The sequence below is a fragment of the Oenanthe melanoleuca genome, chromosome 7 (genome assembly GCF_029582105.1).
Source record: "Oenanthe melanoleuca isolate GR-GAL-2019-014 chromosome 7, OMel1.0, whole genome shotgun sequence".
Taxonomy (NCBI): Eukaryota; Metazoa; Chordata; class Aves; order Passeriformes; family Muscicapidae; genus Oenanthe; species Oenanthe melanoleuca.
In genome coordinates this window covers 35,678,396-35,699,728 of record NC_079341.1, presented here as the reverse complement: position 1 = coordinate 35,699,728, position 21,333 = coordinate 35,678,396, and the positions used below count along the sequence as shown (strand labels likewise).

Genomic DNA, 21,333 nt, shown 5'->3' with positions numbered 1-21,333 from the left:
ACCACAACAATGCAAATAAATACAAACACTGCAGTGTTGTTTTGCTGAGGGCTGATCAGTGGAGAGATCTCTCCAAAGGCATCTCAGCTTTTCAGGCTGGTTTTGCTGAACATTTTCTAACCAATCTGAACCAGAAATACATGTACTTTTAAATCTGAAATTTGGGGCCAGAACTGAGCAGAGGGCTGAAAGCAGACGTGGGTTTCAGAGGAGCTGCACTGATGTATTTAATGAAGTGCAGCCCAAAAGTCCTGATGGCTGCATGTTCCTTTCAGCTCTTAAATAATTCCTCCCTTTGCCTTTTCACCCAAGTGCAGTCGCTGCATTACTTGCAAAAATAAAAAAAGGAGCAAAAGGCACTTGCCAGCAGCTGGAGCTGAGGCAGCTTTCTGCCATGCCAGCATTCAGTCAGCAAAGTGGTTTAAACCCCCAGTGGTGCTGCCTGCCTGGGTCCTGCTGCAGCCTCTGCAGAGCTGAGGGACTCTGGGGGGATTTGTGTTTTTCCTCTCATTTATTCCTGTCCCCTAACCAATCTGGGGATGTCAGCAGTGTGCCTTGCACGTTTTGGGATGAGCTGCAGGCTGGAGGAGGGGCAGGAGCAGTGCCAGGGCAGCTCCAGAGAGATGCAGGCACAAATGTCAACAGGACCAGCTGGAATCCTGGCTGTGCCTGTGATGCTCTGTGCTCACTCTGCACTTCGTGCTGGAAAAGGGGGCAGAACTTCACAGGAATGCAGAATGCAGGAATCAGAATGGCCTGGGTTGGGAGGGACCTCAGAACTCTTCTCCTTATCAGCAGCACCACATATTAATGGCTGTCTTCTTTTTTCTTCTGCCTTCACTCAGAGCCAGGGTTGAAACACAAGAGATGGATTTTCTTGTTCAGTCTCAGTTGTTTATTAATTGTTACCTATAGTACAGTGAGTTCTGCAGCACTTCTAGCTAACAAGCTAAAAGAAAAAAAAAAAAAAAAAAAAAAAAAAAAAAAAAAAAAAAAGTCAATTGGTCTAGTAGTTACAAGGTTTTTTAAAGCCTAACTGCCCAATTAAAAATATCTGTATTATTTACACTTTTGACCCAATGACCAAACAGCTGTGACCTGCACTGCAGTACTTTCTGTTCAACTAAAAACTACAACCTGAAACTAAGAAGAAGGAACAAGAGGGAAGAAAAGACAATGCAAGAACCTCCATCTTGTCCCAAATCTATTACTATATTCTAAAACCCCAAATTCCAAATTTTTCACCATGTGATATTACACACTTCTATTCAGAGGATACACCAGTGATTCTAGTCCTGTCATTCAATTTTGGAAGCTTCTCCAAGGCCTCCAGTCAAAAGCAGTGTTCTCCTGAGGGTCAGTGTCAGAAAGCACAGAAAGTTCAAAACTCCCAGGGTTTAGGGTTCCAACAGCCCCCAGCCAGAGGTTCCTGCCCAAAAGGAGGCAGAGGAGTAATTTCCTTTATTCCACTGAAGGGAGAGGCCATGGGACATTGCCCTGGGGTCTCTCAGATTTTTGGAGGGTCCAGCCTCCTTTTTATCCCAATTTCCCTCTCTCTTTCCCCATTGCTGAGGTACTTGAGAGGCACAGACTGCCCAAACCCTGACACCTGAGATTCCCCTCTCACTACAACCTTCCTTTGCATTTTTAATTCCTATGGAATTCATGGTTCTTCCCCTTTGCTTCTTTCACCTTCCAATATCCAATTTCATTTCTCAGCAAACCTACAGTTTGTAAAGGCAAATATATTTTTATTCCATTCATCAATTCATAATCCATCCCTTTGTTTCTTTATCTCTCAGTGCTGGTTTTATTTACCCACAGCTCGTTTGTAAAGACAAATCCAGCATGGATTTGCCATCCATTGACATGGATCCATGTCACATTGTCACATTGTCACATTGTCACACTGGAATTCTCTGCCCCAGCAGCTGCAAGGGCAGGGCTCTGCTATGGGGACTTGGCTTTGCTCAGCCCAGGGCTGAATTTGGGAACTTCTGAAGTTCAGCCTGGTTTTTGATTGAAATCCTTCCCTCTCATCCTCGTCTTTCCTTGGAGATGCAGGGGGATCTCACTGGGATAATGTCAGCCAGCACCTTCCAACTTTGGGGTGAGTTCCTTACTTGGGGTTTTTGTACTCTGGCTGCTCATCTTGGAATGCTTTTCTGCACCTTTGACAAACTGATTTCACTCATCATCCCCATTCCCTGCCTTTTTGATTGCATTTCAGTGCAGATTTATAAGGCACCAGCAGAACCTTTGACATTTTCTTTTGGAGCAGATACACCTCTGCTGCAGTATCCCAAAATAATGGCAAAGCTTTTTCAAAGGTTTGAAATCTTGTCAAGATTGACAGATTCTGCTTCTGACAAGGCTTTTTTTTTTTTTTTTTAATTTAACCTTCTTTCAGCAAAAAACAGTATTTAGGTGTTTATAAAGTTGTCCTGTTTACTCCTGCAGATTTGTGGGAACTTTGATGGAGAAGTTTTTGCACAAAATGAGACCATTGGGGTCTTTCTCAGTTACTGTTTGTGCCAAATTAAAAGGGTTGTAAGATAGTGATTCCTGAAGGAATTTTTCTTGATTGAAATGCTTGTTGGTTACCAGCAAGAAGTAATATTAAATTATTGTTTTTCCTAAGATATTTCATTAAGAATCCATTTTGAGATAAAACTGGAGGCAGTCATTAAAAAGTAAAAAATTTTTCTTTGAATTTTTAATGCTTGACTCTCTCAATTACTGTCAATCATCAAATCCCAGAATGGGTTGGGTTTGAGGCCCTGATGATCAGATATTGATAAGAATTTGGGAAAATATGTTCATACCATATTAAAAAATAAGATTTATTGGCTGAGTTGAGATGTAACACAAAGTTCAGAGTGCTCTCAGGGCAGAGCTGCTGGAATTGGACCCACTGAATTCCCAGTGGGCAGCAAAGTCCTGGAAAGTCCTTGGGCTCCTTGGTTGATTACAGCAATTAAGGAGCATAAAGTGTCACTCAAATATTACCTCAGCAGGTGACAGCAAAATGTCCTTTCTCTTGTATTTTGCTCTCAGCACGTTGAATTTTTCAATTGCAAGGGCTCAGGGGAAGGAGTTGCTATTTACAGCCTGCACAGCACTTGGAAAATTGGGGCTTTTTCTTCCTGAGATATTCCTAGCAGTCCATAAGAGCTTCATGTTGGTTCAGCAGTTGGGTGATTTCAGGATTTGCTGCAAGAAAAGTAACCAGAGATCATGGCAGCTCCTTGGGAAAAAAAAGAAAAAACAAATGTAAAAAGATTAAACAAAAACATGCTCTGTTTGTAAGCCTCATTTATTAGTGTTTAAACCTCCCTGGTTTGGAAGCTTTTGGAAGGAAGGAGCTAATTAAAACAATAACACAACATACCCAGCCCAGGCCCAAACTCCATCAGTTGCTTGCCTTAAATTAAGCAGCTTGAAATTCATTTCAACAATGCCCTCCCAGCATGTCACAATTCCTTCCCATTCACTTCCCAGAGTGAGCATTGGAAACAAAGTCATTTTCCTATAATTCTGAAGATGGGAGTCTGGTTCTGTGATTCTGTGATGTTCTAAACCACTTCTGTTGGAAAAAAAAAAAGTAAAATAAATATTCAGGGTTATTTTGGTTGCCTAAAGCCTGATGGTGTGGGAGGTGGTGACACCACTCTAGAAGAAAATCAGGACACTGTAATCATCAAAATCCTTAAAAAAGATGCATATTCTTTAAATTAGCTGGTGGAATTAGGAAGATCATGCAGTGAAAGCAGACAGGTGGCAAGGATCTCAGCACTGAGGAAAATTCCATTTCACTCCTCCCATGAAGATTATTGTGCTGCACATCCCTGCTTTGGGGACTGGAGCATTCTGTGGGTTTCAAAGAGATGGACTGGTTTTATTTGTTGGGAGGTTGAAAAATCATTGAGGGAGGAATTTGGGGACAAGGGATGGAGGGACAGGACACAGGGAATGGCTCCACTTCCAGAGGGCAGGGATGGATATTGGGAATTGGGAATTCTGGCTGGGATGGAATTCCCAGAGCAGCTGTGGCTGCCCCTGGATCCCTGGCAGTGTCCCTGGTCAGGCTGGAATAACCTGGGATGGTGGGAAGTGTCCCTGGGATGGTGGGAAGTGTCCCTGGGATGGTGGGAAGTGTCCCTGCCATGGCAGGGGTGGCACTGATGAGCTTTAAGGTCCCTCCCAGCCCAAACCAGTCTGGGATTCCAGGATTCTGGGATTCTGTGGTCCCAGGACAGGAGATGAGCACAGGTCAGCCTGGTTCTCCCAAAGGTGACCTGGTGACAGCAGAGCCCCAGGGAGAGCAAACCAAGCCAAGCTGCATGAAACCAAAAGGGAAGTAGAGATAAACTGGGACAGAGTGAAACAAGAGGAGAAATGGGAGCTCATCCTCTTGCACATCCCAACTTAAATGTCCCTGTTGCAGTACCTAGGAGCTAGGTGGAGTGTGATTATTATTTATTTTATTTTTGAAGTGATCCACCCCTGTGAGCCAGCACAGGAGGGTGACTGGGGGCTGGTTTAGGAATACACCACATTATTCCAGCATTTCCTGGCATGTCTGAGGGAATGCTGTGGCAGACCACATATGGCAGCCACAGATGCCTGTGGAGTTGAGAGATGATTAAGTTTAGTTTGGGGGCAGTATCTGTAATTTCTTTTTTTTTTCCTGGAGACTTAGAGAACATTCTTGACTTCCCAACGTGTTATGTGGGACAGGCACAGAGCATCCTCCTCACAGGAGAGCTCATTTAGGATACCAGGTGCACTTTTATTATCAGGTTTCATCAGACCCAAGAGCAGCAGCTTCCCCAGAGCCTTGGGAGGATCATTCAATGCTTTCAAGAGCTGAAGTAATTAGAAAAAATAAAGCAGTGTCTCTGTGCTGTTGCAGCTTTAGTTGGTGTCTTTTATCATGGAAAAACAGCACCTTTTTGTGTCTCCTGGGACTGCTGAATAGCTTTCCTGAAAAAAGAGGGACCAGCTGCAGAGGGTGAAGCAGAATTCAGGCTGGAGGTGTTCAGGTGTTCATTCAGTCCCAGGTCTCACAGCCTGCATCTGGAATAAAGCACAGATCAGAGCCTTCCCAGGCAGATCTCTGCTGCTTTATGGCTGAACAAAAACATGGAATTTGAAAGGTTTGTGTGCTCAGATTTTCAGCACTTTGTTGGGTGAAAACCACCTGAGCCTGTAAACATCCCTGTGGCTGTGATCCTCACCTTTCCCTCAGCTCTGAGACTGCAGGAAAAGTGCTTTGGGTGTTATTTCGTGGAGGAAGATCTGAATTTTTAACCTGTGAAAAGAAAAAAGTTCAGAGCAGCTCATCTGTTCTCTAACCAATAACTCAGGCTTTGTGATGCCTGCTAAGCAAAATCTTGTGCCTTGCATGTTCATTTGAACATCACCAAAAGAGATGGGAGTGTTTTGGCAGTAAATAGAGATATATATTACCAGTATTTTTTCTAAACTCTATTTCTTAAATGTAGCAACACAATCTGTGCTGAACTGAAGGCAGCTGGAGAAAAGAGATAGACTGCAAGATTTCAAATCCAGGGTAAAAAAAAAAAAAAAGAGATCAGGAAATGTTGGAAGAATTGCCCTATTTTCTAACAATTAGTATTCCCAAAGAAAAAAACATGTTCTAACTACCTAGTAATTTCCAAATTGCTGAGACACCTAATGAGTTGTCTTAAATAAATTTACCAAACATATAGAGGGAAATAATTGCTGAGCATTTGATTCTGAAATCACAACTCAATGCCAAGTGGTTGTGCAGCTGCCTTGTGTGTGTTGGGGATTCAGCAAGAAATTAATTTGCTTGGGAACTGAACCTTGTCCTGGTTGGACTTCCACATCCATGGGAATTTGTGCAAAAGTCCCCCTGAACCTTTTTGCTCCTGGACTCCCTGTTTAACATTGCAGTAGCTGGAGTGGATTTTGTAATTGGAGGGGGATGTTAATAATTCTAGAGGATATTAAAGCAAAACAGGGGCTGCCAGTGTGATCTCTGCACCCCTTTCCTCATGGGAATAATGGAAATATAATGGGAATAATAAACATGTTCTGCTTTCCCTGCTGCTCAGGGTGCAGCTCCCATGGAACCTCCCTCCAGTCTGGGCTCTGCAGTATTTTACTGGGCACACACAGATTTTCCTGGCCTCAGTTTCCATTGCAGCACAGCAAGGTTTTCATGCCAAAGGAAGAGACCCCCACTGTTTTGTATTTGCCTTTTAATTAATTACATCACCTGCCTGGTAATTAAATTTAGCTGCCCACCCTGAGTGCTGGGATGAGATGAGCACTAACTGTGGTGGCCACTGGTATTTAAAACGTGGGCGTTTCTTAAATCCTCAACTTCTGCTTCTTGTTTTCATATAAAAATGAATTTATATTTATTTTCTGTGCCCCCCATCTCCATGACATGCTCCTGGTAGTAACCTGTGAGTTAAACCTGCTCTTGTGCACCTGGACCAGGGAGATTTTCGTGCTGGGGTTTAGAGTGAGTTATTCCCCAAGGAATAGCTCTCCTGTGGGTTTTGTGGGGTTTTTGAAATGCTTTCTGGCACATCCATGGCATATGGCAGCATATGGCCCTGCAGCCAGCCAGCCATCCATCCATCCATCCATCCATCCATCCATCCATCCATCCATCCATCCCTGTGCCTGTTTGTTCTCCTGTGCTGTGTCAGGAGCTCTGTCAGGGCTCTGGGAGCTCGTCAGGGATGGATTGGCCTCAATTCTCCCAGAGCTTGCACAGGCCTGAGGACACTTGGGCTTTTTTTGAGTTCAGGCTCCAGTTGGTGATGAATTTGTCTTGGGGGAAAGGTAGGATGGGCTGGAGAGCTCACCTGGAGAGACCTCAGAGCCCCTTCCAGTTCCTAAAGGGGCTCCAGGAGAGAGGGGCTGGGGACAGGGATGGAGGGACAGGACACAGGGAATGGCTGCACTGCCAGAGGGCAGGGGTGGATATTGGGAAGGAATTGTTTTCTGGGAAGGTGATGAGGCCCTGGCACAGGTGCCCAGAGAAGCTGTGGCTGTTCCTGGATCCCTGGAAGTGTCCAGAGCCAGGCTGGACAGGGCTTGGAGCAGCCTGGGACAGTGGAAATGTCCCTGGCCTGGAAGGAGATGAGCTGTGAGGTCCCTTCCAACCCAAACCAGTCTGGAATTCCATTATTCCATGTTTGCTAAAACATGTTTAGTTGAGCTCCTGACTAATTTAAAATCATTGGAGCAACCTCTGGTTCAGCTGTTTGGTCTGCTTGGTAATCTCTGAGTTCATCAGGACAGGACCTTGGGGATCTTTGGGAATTTGGCTTCCTGTGTCTTGCAGGATGAGACTGCCTTGAGCATCCAAAATCCTTTTGGGGAGCTGGGAGGTGCCAGGTGGGATTGGTGTTGGGGAAGAAGGAAGAGGAGCACTGGAGGAGAGGATGGGACAGGAGAATTTTTTTTCCATGCTGCCCCCAGCTTGGCTATTATTCCAACTCCAGCATTGCCAATAATTGGCTGCCTGGAGGAGGATATTCCAGGATCCAGGAATCATCCCAGTGCCTGGGGACAGGGATGCTGCAGGAAGGCACTGGCTGGTCTCTTGGGGAGCTCTTGGTGAGCAGAGATGTTTTCCCAAAGCCTCTCTGGGTTGGGATGGACCCCACAGCACCCTAAATCTTTTCTGCCTGTCATCTGGCTGATTGGAGCTGCTAATGGATTGCTGCTTTAATTGCACCAGCAATTAAAGCAATTTAATTGACAGAGCATTCCTTAGGGATGAAGGGAGAGCAATCCTGGACTGTGGATTTATGGCACTTGGGGAAAAATTATTTGCAAGCTCATCAAGTTTTTAATTTTTAGCTGCAACAGCTAAAGGTTGATTATTCCTTCAGTGAACACAAAGGCTGGATGTTGTAGTGTCCAGAAAAAGGATTCATGTCACCTCTTCCTCCCTAAAATGCTGGGAGTTCACCAGAAGTGTTGTGTCCTTTCCACCTCAGCACATGTCCTCCAGCAGCCTCACCTGTAAGACCTGTCAGTGAGCAGGAGAATATAAAATATTAAAAATATTTTATTTTTAATGTAAAAATAATCAGACCCACTATTCTTTCTGCTTTACCCCCTTCTCCCTGGTGTTTTTGGGATTGCTTCAAACCTCCACGTTTTTAGCTAAGCTGAATGACATTAGTTGATGAGAGAGGGAGGAAATAAATAATATATTGCACAAAAAATGAATCCACAGGAGGCCAAAGTATAAAGGCTGTGAAGTAAGCATCGAGTCTTTCATTGCCTTGAATAATGTAATTATCTATAAAAGCCTATTTCTTTCAAATTGCCAAATCTGGTGTCACTTGAACTGACTGAAAACTTGACAAAGTTCCTCTGTCTCCCAGAGGATGGTGGGATTTGGGTTAGGTAAGGGTGGGATTGATAATTGGTCCTCAAATATGATGTGTGAAACTGTGGGCACAGCTGATATCCCCAAATGGCCAGGCTGCTGCTCTAAGCAGTGTGACAATAAAGAAGTTAAAGGGTCTTTTTGCAGAATCCCAGAATCACCAAGGCTGGCAAAGCCCTCCAAGATCGAGTCCAGGCTGTGCCCAAGCCCTGCCCCTGTCCCCAGAGCACTGAGTGCCACATCCACACCTGCAGGGATGGAGACTCCACCATTCCCTGGGCAGCCTCTTCCCAGTAAGAAATTCTTCCTTTTGGTGTAAAAAAAAAAAAAGATGGGAAATGGCTTTCCTCTTTCTTTTCCTGTCACAGCAGTTCCAGCAGTAGGAGCTGTGAGAGCAGAACTGCCTGCACTTGGTGCTGAGCAGACAGCAGTGTTTGTGTTGGATTGTTGGGCAATATTCCGTCAATATTTCTGGCAATAGTTCTGATCCTCAATCAGGCATTTCAAACAGAGCCCAGCATTCCATGGCAGTCTGGCTGCTTCCTGCCCCTCCGGCTGCTATTTGCAGCACGGTGCTGACAGCCGGAGCGCTGTGTGTGAGTCAGTCCCGGGGCGGGAGCAGCGCCGGCATCGTGGGCTGGGCTGTACCGATCCCGGCACCGGGATCCGGGGGTGGCACCGGGGGTGGCACCGGGGCGGCTGCCACCATAGCTGCTCTGGCAGCAGGGAGCAGTCACAGCCACACACGCACCGCTAAAACCAGTGCGGGCACTGTGGGTCCTGTTGGACTCCCTCACTGGGTCACATCAGAATGAGTAACTGAATAAACAACCAGCACTGCCCCAAGGTGCCCAGGTGGGCAAGAGCCCCTGGGCTGTGCCAGGAACTGCTGGGGACAGCTCAGGGATGGGGACAGATCAGGGACAGGAGGGACCTGAGGGGCTGGAGAATTCCTGGGGGAAGTGGGAAAGGATGGAGAATTCCTGAGGAAAATGGGGAGGGATGGAGAATTGCTGAGGGAAATGGGAAGGGATGGAGAATTCCTGAGGGAAATGGGAAGGGATGGAGAATTCCTGAGGGAAATGGGAAGGGATGGAGAATTCCTGAGGGAAATGGGAAAGGATGGAGAATTCCTGAGGGAAATGGGAAAGGATGGAGAATTCCTGAGGGAAATGGGAAAGGGCTCAGCCTCTGGAGCAAAGGAAGATCCAGGACGGAAGAACTCTGCAGCAGAGCCTTCCCCAAACTTCCCTCGCTTTTTTTCCCCCCTCATGTTTTCTCCCAATTTTTGATTTTCCCTTCACGCCAGTGGAGACCCTGAGGGGCTGGAGTGTGGCCAGGGGAGGGAATGGAGCTGGGAAGGGGCTGGAGAGTTCCTGAGGGAAATGGGAAAGGATGGAGAATTCCTGAGGGAAATGGGAAGGGATGGAGAATTCCTGAGGGAAATGGGAAAGGATGGAGAATTCCTGAGGGAAATGGGAAGGGGCTCAGCTGGAGCAAAGGAGGATCCCGAGGGATCTTTTCCCTCTCTGGAATTCCCTGTCAGGAGGGCACAGCCGGGGGGATTTGGGATCTGGGAACAGGGACAGGGACAGGAGGAGAGGGAAGGTTGGGCAGGAATTTCCCCATGGAAAGGGGATTTCTCAGGCATTGAGAGGTGTCTGGGTGAGCCCTGCCGAGTCCCTGCTCTCTGCTACATCCCAAAGGAAGCAGAAGGAGGAGCAGGATGTGCAGCATCCCAGCTGGGAAGAGCTGAGCTGCTGCCAGCTTACAATGCCAGAGTTCAGCCTGGGCTTGTTCCACTTGTTCCAGCTCAGGACCCTCAACTCCTGTGTCTTCCCAGCCCTTCCCAGCTCTCCATAGGTCCTAGAAGGAATTTTCTGCTGTTCAAAATCACTGCTGTGGGTGAAGCCACTGTTGGCAAATATCCTGTTCCTGGCCTGGAGGAAATCTGCCTTTCCCCATGACAGGCCAAGATATGGAACAAGGAAAGAGCACAGGCTCATCAGTGAGCTAGAAATCTTCTGATGGACAGGGATCCACAGGGATGGACATGGATCCACAGGGATGGACATGGATCCACAGCAATGGCCATGTATTCACAGCAATATATAAGAATATGTGACTTCACATCAATAAGGATATTGACTTCTACAGTGTCAGTGCTGCAGGATATAAATCAATGTAAGGGAAAAAAATAATAAGGATATAATGCTGTAGAGTGGCTCTGTTGGAGCACACACAACCACAGATTGATCAGGAGTAAATATTCTCTGTTTTGCAAGGTTAAAGCTCTGTTTTTCCAGTGGCCCCACACACATAAAGACCAGGTGTGTGGGATGCTGGAGTCAGCCTGGTCTCTACAACCACTCCACCCTTCAGGAGTTGCTAGGTATCCTGATAAATGTCCAAAAAAAGGCAAAAAACCCAACTGTGGCAACACCTTCTTTCCTCCCTCGCAGGCTGATGCTCTGTGCTGCTGCCTGAATGTGCTGGTTTCATGGCATATCAATACAGAGCTGCTGAGCAGCTTTAATAATGTCATTTTTGCCACTTTTCCCCCCTGGAAGCCCAGAACAAAGCTCTGTGTGAATGAGAACAAAGCCCTTACACAATGGAGCCTATTCATGGGGAGGGATGATTCAAACCAAGCTTTATAATTCCTTAATTATGTTTGATATGACCTAACCCTTGACAATCCTGAGTCTGAGGTTGTCAAACAGGATGTGAATATTGTAAAGACTCTTGGACAGTGCCCACAGCTGAGCTGGATTTCCCTGTGTCAGTAAAAAAGTGAAGGAGAGAGGTTTTCTCAGGATTTTTATCTTTATAAAACTCACTCAAAAACATAAATGTGGGTGGGGAGGGGATTTGTGTTGCTTAGCTGTGTTTTCTCAGTGACCTGGATTTCCCTTCAGGGCTCAGCAGATTCGTACACGAGCAGACCCTCAGACTCTGATGTCTCTTTGGAGGAGGACAGGGAAGCAATCCGCCAGGAGAGGGAGCAGCAAGCAGCCATCCAGCTGGAGAGGGCCAAGGTGGGTTCTTCCTGGCCCACAGGCCACTTACCTTCTGCCTGCTGCTGAAATCCACATTTCCTTTTGGAGTACTTCAGCACTTGAGTCAGAGTATCTACAGAGAGATGTTGGGGGAATTTGGTGTAAATATTCTCCAGGGGGCTGAGCTCTGCTGGCCTGGGTGAAATGATTAGGGCTGAGTTTTTATGGATGAGAGTTGCCAGTGTTTTTTTGATGTGTTTTTCTGTCTGTAGTCCAAACCTGTAGCATTTGCTGTCAAGACCAACGTGAGTTACTGTGGGGCTCTGGATGAAGATGTTCCTGTCCCAAGCACTGCCATCTCCTTTGATGCCAAGGACTTCCTCCACATTAAAGAGGTAAAAACAAGGAAAAGAGAATTCTTTGATTTGCACAGCTGAGCCATATCCAGGAGTGCTGAGAGAAGGACAGTGAGGATGAGGTGCTGCTTCATCCCTCCTGGAGCTCCTGCACCCTGGGGTGCTTATCCTGCCCTTCTGGAGCACTTGGTGTTATCAACACATTGGAATTTCATCACACAGAAGGGAAATAACACCCTTTAGAGTGGTGGGTTCAGATTCTGTTCATCAGAACAAGGTTGTGAGGGATCAGAGATGGTGCAGCAGAAAGGATTCCATGGAGCAGCACCAGGTCACACCAGGTCTTCAAAAAAACACTAGATAGGCTCCTTTCCAGAGAGGAAGTAACACTTAGGATAATACAGTAAGCAAAGAAAAATCCTGAAGAGGACAGATGCAAAAATAAGGGAAAAAATGGGAACAAATGAGCCCTGAGTATGACTTTGGTAGAGAAAATTGCATTTTATTGCATGCTGAGCATATTTTCTGCAGTTTTTTATCTGAAGTGAGCCCTCCACATTTGCATAACCCCCTGTTGTGCTGTGGATTGGTACAGAGGCTTGCAGCTTGCAAAAGCACTTTTTCATCTCTGCATTTTGGGTTTATTTTGGGGTGTTCAGTGCTCATCTGTGTCTTTCTTTGAACACGTGTTCATCATCACTCCAGAGCACTGATCTCCCTTAGACAGAGCACATTCAGGAGGAAAACACCTGCTGCTGCCCCTCCTCTGCTGCTGGAACAGGGAATTGCTTCCCATCCCCTCTCCCTGAGAGGGGGAGGCAGTAAATTCCCTTTTTCCAGTTTTTCATCTTGGTTTTCCTGGATGTGGCCACCTTTATTGTCCAGGGCACTGATTGAGTTGCACACTCTAAGCTCCTGTCATGCTGCCCTGCACATTTTTTCCAGAGAAATGTCCCCAAATCCATGTCTTAGCATTCCATGAGTTGTCTTCCAAGGTCTAAAAACCCAGGATCACACTGCCACTGAGCTGTAAACCATCAGCTTACTGGTGTTTGCCAGCTCAGCCTGCCTGGAGCTGGAACTCAGCAGGATTTGGGGAATGGTTCAGAAAGGATTTGTTTTGCAGTGATCTGCACCAGAACAATGGTTCCAGGTTTTGGGATGCTGCTAAGCTGGGTACAAAGTCAGGTCACCCTCTGGCAGGATGGAGCAGAGGATGTGAGGAGCTGCTATTTTGAGGACGTGGCCTGTGCTGTCTCATCTGTTCTCCTCCAAACCATACATTGTGTGCTTGCTTAAAGGATGAAATGGCAACAATTCCTGACAGAGCAGAAGGAATCATGGGCATGGCAACCAGGGGAGGGAATGTGCTCCTCCCACACACAGAGTACCAGGGGGGAGGGAATGACCTAATGCAGATAAATCCTGGGCTCCTCACTGCAGCCTTGGCATTGGTGTGTTCAGGTGTTCTCAGCACATCCCAGGCTGGTTTGGGGTGGGAGGGATCTTAAATGGGCAGGGACATTTCCACTGTGCCAGGCTGCTCCAAGCCCTGCCCAGCCTGGCCTTGGGCACTCCCAGGGATCCAGGGGCAGCCACAGCTGCTCTGGGAATTCCAGCCCAGCCAGGAGTTCTTCCCAATTCCCAATATCCCATCCATCCCTGCCCTCTGGCAGTGGAAGCCATTCCCTGTGTTCTGTCCCTCCATCCCTTGTCCCAAATCTCTCTGCAGAGGGGCTGATTCTGATCCCATGTCCAGAGGCACCACTCAGAGTCCATGAAGGAAGATTCCCATGGTCAGGCTGTACCTTCAGAGCCAGAATGGAGCAGGCAGTGCCCTTGGAAATCAGGTTTTGCAGGGATTGGGTTTGTAGATTCAGACTGGTTTGGGTTAGAAGGGACCTTAAAGCCCATCCCCTGCCCTGGGCAATGTCACCTCCCACTGTCCCAGGCTGCTCCAAGCCCCAGTGTCCACTCCAGGGATGGGGACTCCATAACCTCTCAAGTCACTCATTTCCCACAGCAGGATGCTGGATCCTGAAGGATTTGTCTGGTTCACAGACTGGAAGTAGTTCTGTAATTGAACATCAGGTAAAGCATTGCTCACTGCCACTGTCTGAATCAAGGTCAGAACAGCAGGAGGAATAAACACTTAGTTGGAATGATAAAATAATGGAACCTCTTGCCTAGATATATGAAAGAGGATAAAGAGGTTTTCCAGGATATGGGGATTGCATTCCCTTAGTTTTTATTATATGTTGATATTTGTGGTTGGGTTAATGTTCAGATATCTGGGTTGATAAAAACCCATTTATTTTTCAGTGCTGAGCTCTGTGTTTCAGACTCATCTCCAGGCACTGCTGCACCTCTGGCAGCAGGGACTTTGTATTTCTGTGTTCCTGCAAAACTGAAGTGCTTGCAAATGTGGAGCAGGGATGATCTTGAAGATGAGATCTCTGTGATGGCTTTTTCCTCGAGGCAGGCAAACAAAACCCATTCACTCGTGCTGCTCTTAATGACTCCAGAGTCAGTTGTGAAAAGCAATGTTTCTTTTGAACACTGAGCTGCCTAATGAAGCAGAACAGAGGAGAGGCTTTTCAGATACTTTTCTTCAAAAGCTCTGCTGGCAGCAGCTACAACAAATCCTTTTCCACTCCAATATCCACCAGGATCCTCCTGCTTTCCATCTTGCCATCATTAGGGACAGACCAGACTTTCAATAAAACAGAAAAATATATGTTACTAAAGGTCAGTGGTAAAATGCTATACTTTGGGTATATATTAAAATTTCTTCCTAAAGGTGAACTTTTCTTAATCTGTCATAACCTGGTAATAAATCCCTGCAAATACCTGGAAAAGAGGAAGGGAAAGTGGTGATCTTTTGTTTAGACCATTAAATATGACAAGCAATATTTGATGGAAAGCTGAATGTTGGGTTTTTCCTGGGATATTTTTTCTCTTATTTTATATTTACATATATTTGTGTACAAATAGGACAGGAATGCTGGAGCAGCTGTCTCAAAGCCTTTATTCCATCACAACCATCAGTCTCATTTTACAGACCCAAGCAGGGGAGGTGGAGCAGCTCCAGCTGCTGGCTCAGCAGACCGAGTTCTCTTTGTTACAAACTCTTTAACAACTTTCCAGCCAACAGCAGAATATTAAAATCTGACCAGGGTTTGTTCAGTCCAATTAATAAAGCTGCAGTTACATCTTGCTTTGAACAATGCTTGCTTGGAATAGCTTAGAATAATGGATAAAGCTTCATTATTAACCTTAGAGATTTCTATTTTGCTGAACATATTTTCCTGAGCCTGTCCCTACCCAGCTCACAGCCCTGTTGTTTCTTGTCCTTGCATTTCAGCATTCTTGCATTTCTCCAGCCTGAGATTTGCTTTCATTCAGCTTTCTGAGATTTTTATACCTTTTCTATTTCCCACAGTGTTATTTTTATGTTGCTCCTGGGAGGTTATTTGGTGGCCTCAGCTCAGAGAAATGGGTTCTGCTTATTAAATTAATCTTGAAATTAAATCAGCAAGGGCCAGGACCAGGGGAAACCTTGGTGCTCTGGTCAGAGTGAGCCTAGTTCATAATCCAGCATGGAGTTAAGGAGTGTGCATAACAGTGGGAGGGAATTTGGGAGCTGGAGTTGCCTGGAAAGGCTGAGCTGAAACAGAGACTAGACAGAGCAAAAGGAATAAAAAAGGAATTTATTGAAGGATTCACTTTGGGCAGTGCAAGAGCCTGGATGGGGCTGCACCCAAATCAAATCCAGGATGGATCCTGGTCACCAGTTTTACTCATGTTACAAGTTTTACCAGTTTACTCCTGGCTATGAGTTTTATAAGTTATGAATTTTACTTTTATAAGTTTTGGTTCATCTACATCTTGGGATCAGTTATCCAACCACAGCTCCAGCCCCCTTTCCCTCTCACTGTTTATAGTTTTTGGGTACCAGTTGTCCTTGATTCTCCAGCTGGGAAGGAATTGTTTTGTTTAACTCCTCCGTGAACAGAACTTACACCTAACATGAATTTTCAGAGTTGCACACCAAGCAGCAGAGATTGTAAAAAGCCCAGAAGCTGAGCCCCCAGGCCCCTTGGTGTGTTGCAGAAATACAACAACGACTGGTGGATAGGGAGGCTGGTGAAGGAGGGCTGCGAGATCGGCTTCATCCCCAGCCCGCTGCGCCTGGAGAACATCCGCATCCAGCAGGAGCAGAAGAGGGGCCGCTTCCACGGAGGGTGAGACAGCCTGCCCTCTGCAAACCTCCCCAGACATTCCTCACACTCAGCAGAGCTCCCCCAGCTCCCCTGCTGCTGCTCAGTGCAGGGCATTGGCACTGCTGGGCTTGGGCTTCCCAGCGGAGATGCTGCTGGTGAGGAAGCAAAGATGAGTTTGGCTTTAGGGAAGAGCAGGGAGGGACAATGACAACAATTTCTGAGAGTTTTAAGTCAGCTTTGTACTTAAAGTCTCTCAGATTTTTCTCAGCTTTCCTTAGGTTGTTCTTTGTTTTTTTTTTCCCCTTCCTTTTTTTTCTTTCCTCTCCATTTTGGCCCAAACCAAATTTTGTAAGATCAGCTTTACCATCCTTTATTCTTCACCTTCCAGGTGAGGTTTTTGAGTGTCCACCCTGCCAGACCTGGAGATTGCAAATCCCTGGAAAAAGGTCTGGGAGATGAACCTGGGAAATGCTTTCAGAATGGCTGAACAGCATCCAGATTTCTTTTGTAATTTTGGACACAACTCTCTGAAGTTGTGTGGGTCTCAATATACAGAGAAATTACTGAGTTCAGTCAGATGCTCCTGGATTTGGATGATAAAATCCCATATTTTAATGATAAAAGTTAATTTTTAGCTCTGTTAGAGTCATTTATGTTTGTATGACCTTGTGGGACAATTCCTCCCCAGAACCTCCCACATTTTGGGGTGCCTGGTGTTCATGGGGCTCTTTCTGCTGCTGCAGGAAATCCAGTGGGAATTCCTCTTCAAGCCTTGGAGAGATGGTTTCTGGCACATTCCGAGCTACACCTACAGCCACAGGTAAGGCAGGAGTTATTTAATAATAATAATAATAATTTTTATTAATAATTCTTTTAAAAACCTTACATGAGTTTCCCCTTTGCTGAGTTACTGAGATGTTTCCCAGGGGGAGGAGCACATTCATTCCCAGCCATGCAGGAACTGCCAGGGACTGGGAAAAAACCTTGGCAACAGTGGCAGCTGCCCCAGAATATCCAGCTTAATATACAGAATGCCCAGTTTAATGCACAGATTACCCAGTTTAATGTACAGAATACCCAGTTTAATGCACAGAATATCCAGTTTAATACACAGATTGCCCAGTTTAATGTATAGAATACCCAGTTTAATGCACAGAATGCCCAGTTTAATGTACAGATTGCCCAGGTTAATGCACAGATTGCCCAGGTTAATGCACAGAATATCCAGTTTAATGCACAGATGGCCCAGTTCAGTCAGGCCTGAGCAGAGGGAGGTGCACAGAGAGAACTCAAAGTGCTTTGGCAGAGGGATTTCTGGTTGCCTGGGTGTGTTTTAACCAAGTTCTCATTTGGTCTTCTAGCAAAACAGAAACAAAAAGTGGTAAGTGATGCTTTTGTTTCCATTTGATTTCCTGCTAATTCCTAATTCCCAGGCTCTCCCTGTGGCTCTTGCTTGGTTGATGGTCTGAAGGGTTGTTTTTTCCCCCCAGACAGAACATATTCCCCCCTATGATGTTGTGCCATCAATGAGACCTGTGGTGTTGGTGGGCCCATCACTCAAAGGCTATGAGGTATGGACTGAGGTGTTTGCAATTAATTCAACTTTTATTGTCTCTGATCATCCTCAGTAATTCTGTGTGTGGCTCAGTGCAACTGCTTTATGAGAATTTCAGATGATTCAGCTTAAATAATTACCAAAATGTTCTGTAGGAGCTAAGAGTTCCTTCTGACTTTTTCTGTTTTAAGCACAGTGCAAATCTATTCTTTCAGTGCACTCATTCCTGGTTAAATCAAGTAAAAAAGAGAATTTGTGTCTGCTACAAGCAGTCAAATTAATGAGCTGGACTCTACACATGAAAAACATTCATCAAACCAGCCTGTGCTTTGAACTTAATTAGCAAAACATTTGAAGGAGCTTCCTTGTTGTTCTCCTTTTTTCACTTTATTAATAAATTCAAATCTTTTGCAAAGAAACCTTTGACCCTCCTAAAAGATTGCCCAGATAACCAGGGGAGCCTTTTTTAGGCTGCTGCAGGTTCAAGTGAGCATTTACCACGTGCTAAACCAGGGCAGTTTAGGGAGCTCAGCCATCTGGGAAGTGCTGAACCAGGAACTAAATGAACATAAAATCCAGGATACACTTCATTAAGCTTCATTAATGTTGTCAGTAATTTATAGGATGTTATTAAACATGTGGGAATGGTTCTTTGTGGGAGGTGAGAGCCCTGGCATGATGCAGGGCATTGTTTTGATGTGAGAGTGGCTGGAGGTGCAGCTCAGCAGAGCAGGTGCTTCATGCTCTGCTCTCTGCCTTCTCATTTGATGGGGAAGTTTTTTGACAGGACTAAATTCCCTCTTTGCTGCACCACAGATTTTACCTCTTGAGTTTGGAGGAGAGAGAGGCTGTTTGTTCATAAAATCTGCCACCCTGTCTATTTTTTTTTTTTTTTATTAAAGAAAACAACACTGAACACCTTGAACATACAAATGTGTGGAAATGATAACACAGAATATTAATTCCAATCATAAAAATGCTTCACCTTACCTGGGGGAAATTATTTTGACTGTTTTTCCTGGCTAAATGCTGAAGGAATCAGTTGGAAAGAGAGAAATAAACTGGCAGAGAGGCCTGGGGGCTTTGCTGAAGCTGCTGGCTGGCCTGGCAGATAATAATTGTCAGCCTGAGTTGTCCTGGGAAGGACAAGGAGCTGCTCAGTAAATCAGCTGGCAGAGATGACAGCTCTCAGGGCTCAGCATCTCAGATGTGTTCCCATGTCCAGCAGTGGGAACATCCCATTTTTTTGCTGCTGTCCCTCTCTGAGAACAGTCTCCCAACATGACAGATCTCATCCCTGAAGTCTGAAGCCAAATCTAATGATGTGCAGGACAATCCCAAGTGCTCTGTGCAGCACACACCCCCATGGCTGTGCTGTGTGGTGAAGCTTTGGGAATGGATTGGAAGGGGGTGAGGAGTGCTCAGGACAGGACACACAGAGTGACAGCAGCGAGTCAGGAAACTTCCCAGTGCCACTGGGATGGCTCTGCCCAGCAAAGGGGTTGATTGTTGCCTGTATCCCTGCCTTTACTCACCTCTTTCCTTCCTTTTGGCTTCTCTCTCTCCCTGTCCATCCCCTGCTCAATCTCCTCCCCTCTGCCAAGGTGACAGACATGATGCAGAAAGCTCTCTTTGACTTCCTGAAGCACAGGTTTGATGGGAGGTGAGAAACTCTGTCCTTCTCATGCTGCTTTGCCCATGTGCTACTAACATTTTAGAGAATTATTTTATTTTTTTTTTTTATGCCAGAGGGTTTGCTGCATGATCAAAGCTGATTTTCTGGCTCTGTCACCACTGAAGAGTGGGACACAGCTCATGTGTTGCTAGGGGTGCACATGTCTGCATTTCTGCCATGGCTGGGCTAGCATTTCTTAATTTAACACAAGGATTCTGTCTCAGTGTCTTCCCAACACCTAAGAAAAATCAGCTCTAAAATATTCCTCATGTAAGATTTTATTTTGACTGCCTTAAGTAGGCAAAAATACTGAAAAGGGTGGTTGGAAGAAGGAAATGCTGAGAATTAAAACACAGAAAAAAAAAAAGAATTGTAAGGAGGGTTCATCTTCAGCTGGAGCATTTCCTGGTGAGCTGTAGAGGATAATTTGGATTTCCTTGCTAGGAGCACTGGCTTGGTCCCTGGGCACAGGGCAGGGAAAATGATGTTCTGTAGAAGAGCTGGAGCAGGATTTATGGATTTCAGGAGTGAGGAGGTGGCAGTGCTGAGCTGACCCTAAACAGCTCAGAGAGAACATTTAATGATCAACTTCTGTGCAGAGTATCAGCTCTCCTGCCCTGTTCTGAGCTGCTCAGCTCAAGTGATTTTCTGGAAATGCTAATTCCATCAGCAGTATTGGCAGCTGGGTCAGGTGGGAGTGTGGAATTTCAGCAGTGGAGAGCTCAGTGCCACCAGCAGCCTCAGACCATTGATTTAGCTCTGAGGAACTGAGAAAAAGCTGCTTCTTGGTCCTTCTGCCAACTTTTGTGGCTTTGTGGTCTTTCTCCTCCCTCCCTTCTCTTTTTTCTTTCTTTCTTTCCATCTCTTCTGCAGTTTTGGGAGAGGTCCATGTTACCAGGAAAGGAGCTGAGTGTCCAGGGAAGAGCCTTGACTCCTTCCCTGCCTCTGAATTCCCTGGGCTTTGCCAGCTCCTTCCTTTGGAACTGCAACCTCCCCTGCTGGCCAGTGAGCCAAAGACCCACAATCCATTCATTTCTATTTCAAACCATTTTTACTTTTGAACTGTATTTTCTGGCAATGCATTTATTTATGTATTATGCACTTCTTATTAACCCCACTGCTGAAAATTTCACTTAGATCTCCATAAATCTCAAGTTCTGTGCAAAAGCTGCTGGTCATTCCCAGCTTGCTTTCTTCCCATTTTTCCTGGCTCCTTGGCTCATCCCAAGCCTCCTAAATGGATTTTTAAATAGATTTTAAAATGGATTTTAAAATGGATTTTAAAATGGATTTTACATGAAGGGATTTTAAAATGGATTTTACATGAAGGGATTTTAAAATGGATTTTTCATGAAGGGATTGTGTGGTCTTTGCTTTGTAATGTTTTGAATCTTTCTAACTCACTGACCAAGTGAATAAATCACCTGCCTTAAGAGAAGGAGGTGCAGTGAAGTTCAACTTGAGTTCAGGCAGCCCAGAGAGCTCCAGTTCCTTTTCTGCTGCTCACCCCAGCCCCTGGCACAGCTCCCTGTTTACTCTTGGTTTACTCCTGGTGTAAGTCTGAGGGAAGAGGAGGTGCTGCTACCTTGCAGTGCCCCAGGCCTCACATAACTCAGCATTTCTGGCACTGTGGAAACCCATGCAGATGAGCAGCTGGGAGGAGAAAAGCTAATGAAGGCAGTAGGGAGGATAGCAGGGACTCCATGCCAGAGCTCAGGGAATAGGAAATCCTTCCCAGTCACCAGCACTCCTCTTTAATGGAGCCATAGCACCTGTGGAAACCTGTCAGAGCATTGTGTGATGTGTCTGCCCTGTGGAATGGGCTGGGCTGCAAATCCCACTCGTGGCTGTGTTGTGTGTGCTGTGCTCTCCTGCCAGGATATCCATCACCAGAGTGACAGCTGACATCTCCCTGGCCAAGAGGTCTGTGCTCAACAACCCCAGCAAGAGGGCGATCATCGAGCGCTCCAACACCAGGTCCAGCCTGGGTAAGCCCAGCTCAGCTCAGCTCAGCTCAGCCCTTCAGGCTGTGCTTACACACAGGAGGAGAGGGATTCCAGCCTTCCAGATCATGGAGCTGAGCTGGACCCACAGGATCCTGGATCCAGCTACTGG

The 21,333-nt window shown here is 45.9% G+C and overlaps 1 protein-coding gene across 7 annotated transcripts in view; it reads left to right on the top strand.

Moving 5' to 3' along the window:
- CACNB4 (calcium voltage-gated channel auxiliary subunit beta 4) overlaps window positions 1–21,333 on the top strand; it is a 75,047-nt gene that overhangs the window by 37,746 nt on the left and 15,968 nt on the right. For 6 of the 7 annotated variants that reach the window (XR_008840908.1, XR_008840909.1, XM_056495845.1 and 3 more), the window contains 8 exons: window positions 11,329–11,448; window positions 11,682–11,804; window positions 15,879–16,009; window positions 16,732–16,808; window positions 17,350–17,369; window positions 17,479–17,559; window positions 19,148–19,206; window positions 21,097–21,206. Coding sequence is in view for 5 of the 7 variants with exons in the window: in XM_056495845.1 (XP_056351820.1) it covers window positions 11,329–11,448; window positions 11,682–11,804; window positions 15,879–16,009; window positions 16,732–16,808; window positions 17,350–17,369; window positions 17,479–17,559; window positions 19,148–19,206; window positions 21,097–21,206 (721 nt within the window). In the remaining 2 variants the exon portion in view is untranslated. Of the gene's footprint in view, window positions 1–11,328; window positions 11,449–11,681; window positions 11,805–15,878; window positions 16,010–16,731; window positions 16,809–17,349; window positions 17,370–17,478; window positions 17,560–19,147; window positions 19,207–21,096; window positions 21,207–21,333 lie in introns of those variants that run through there. The other variant, XM_056495850.1, reaches the window with a different exon arrangement.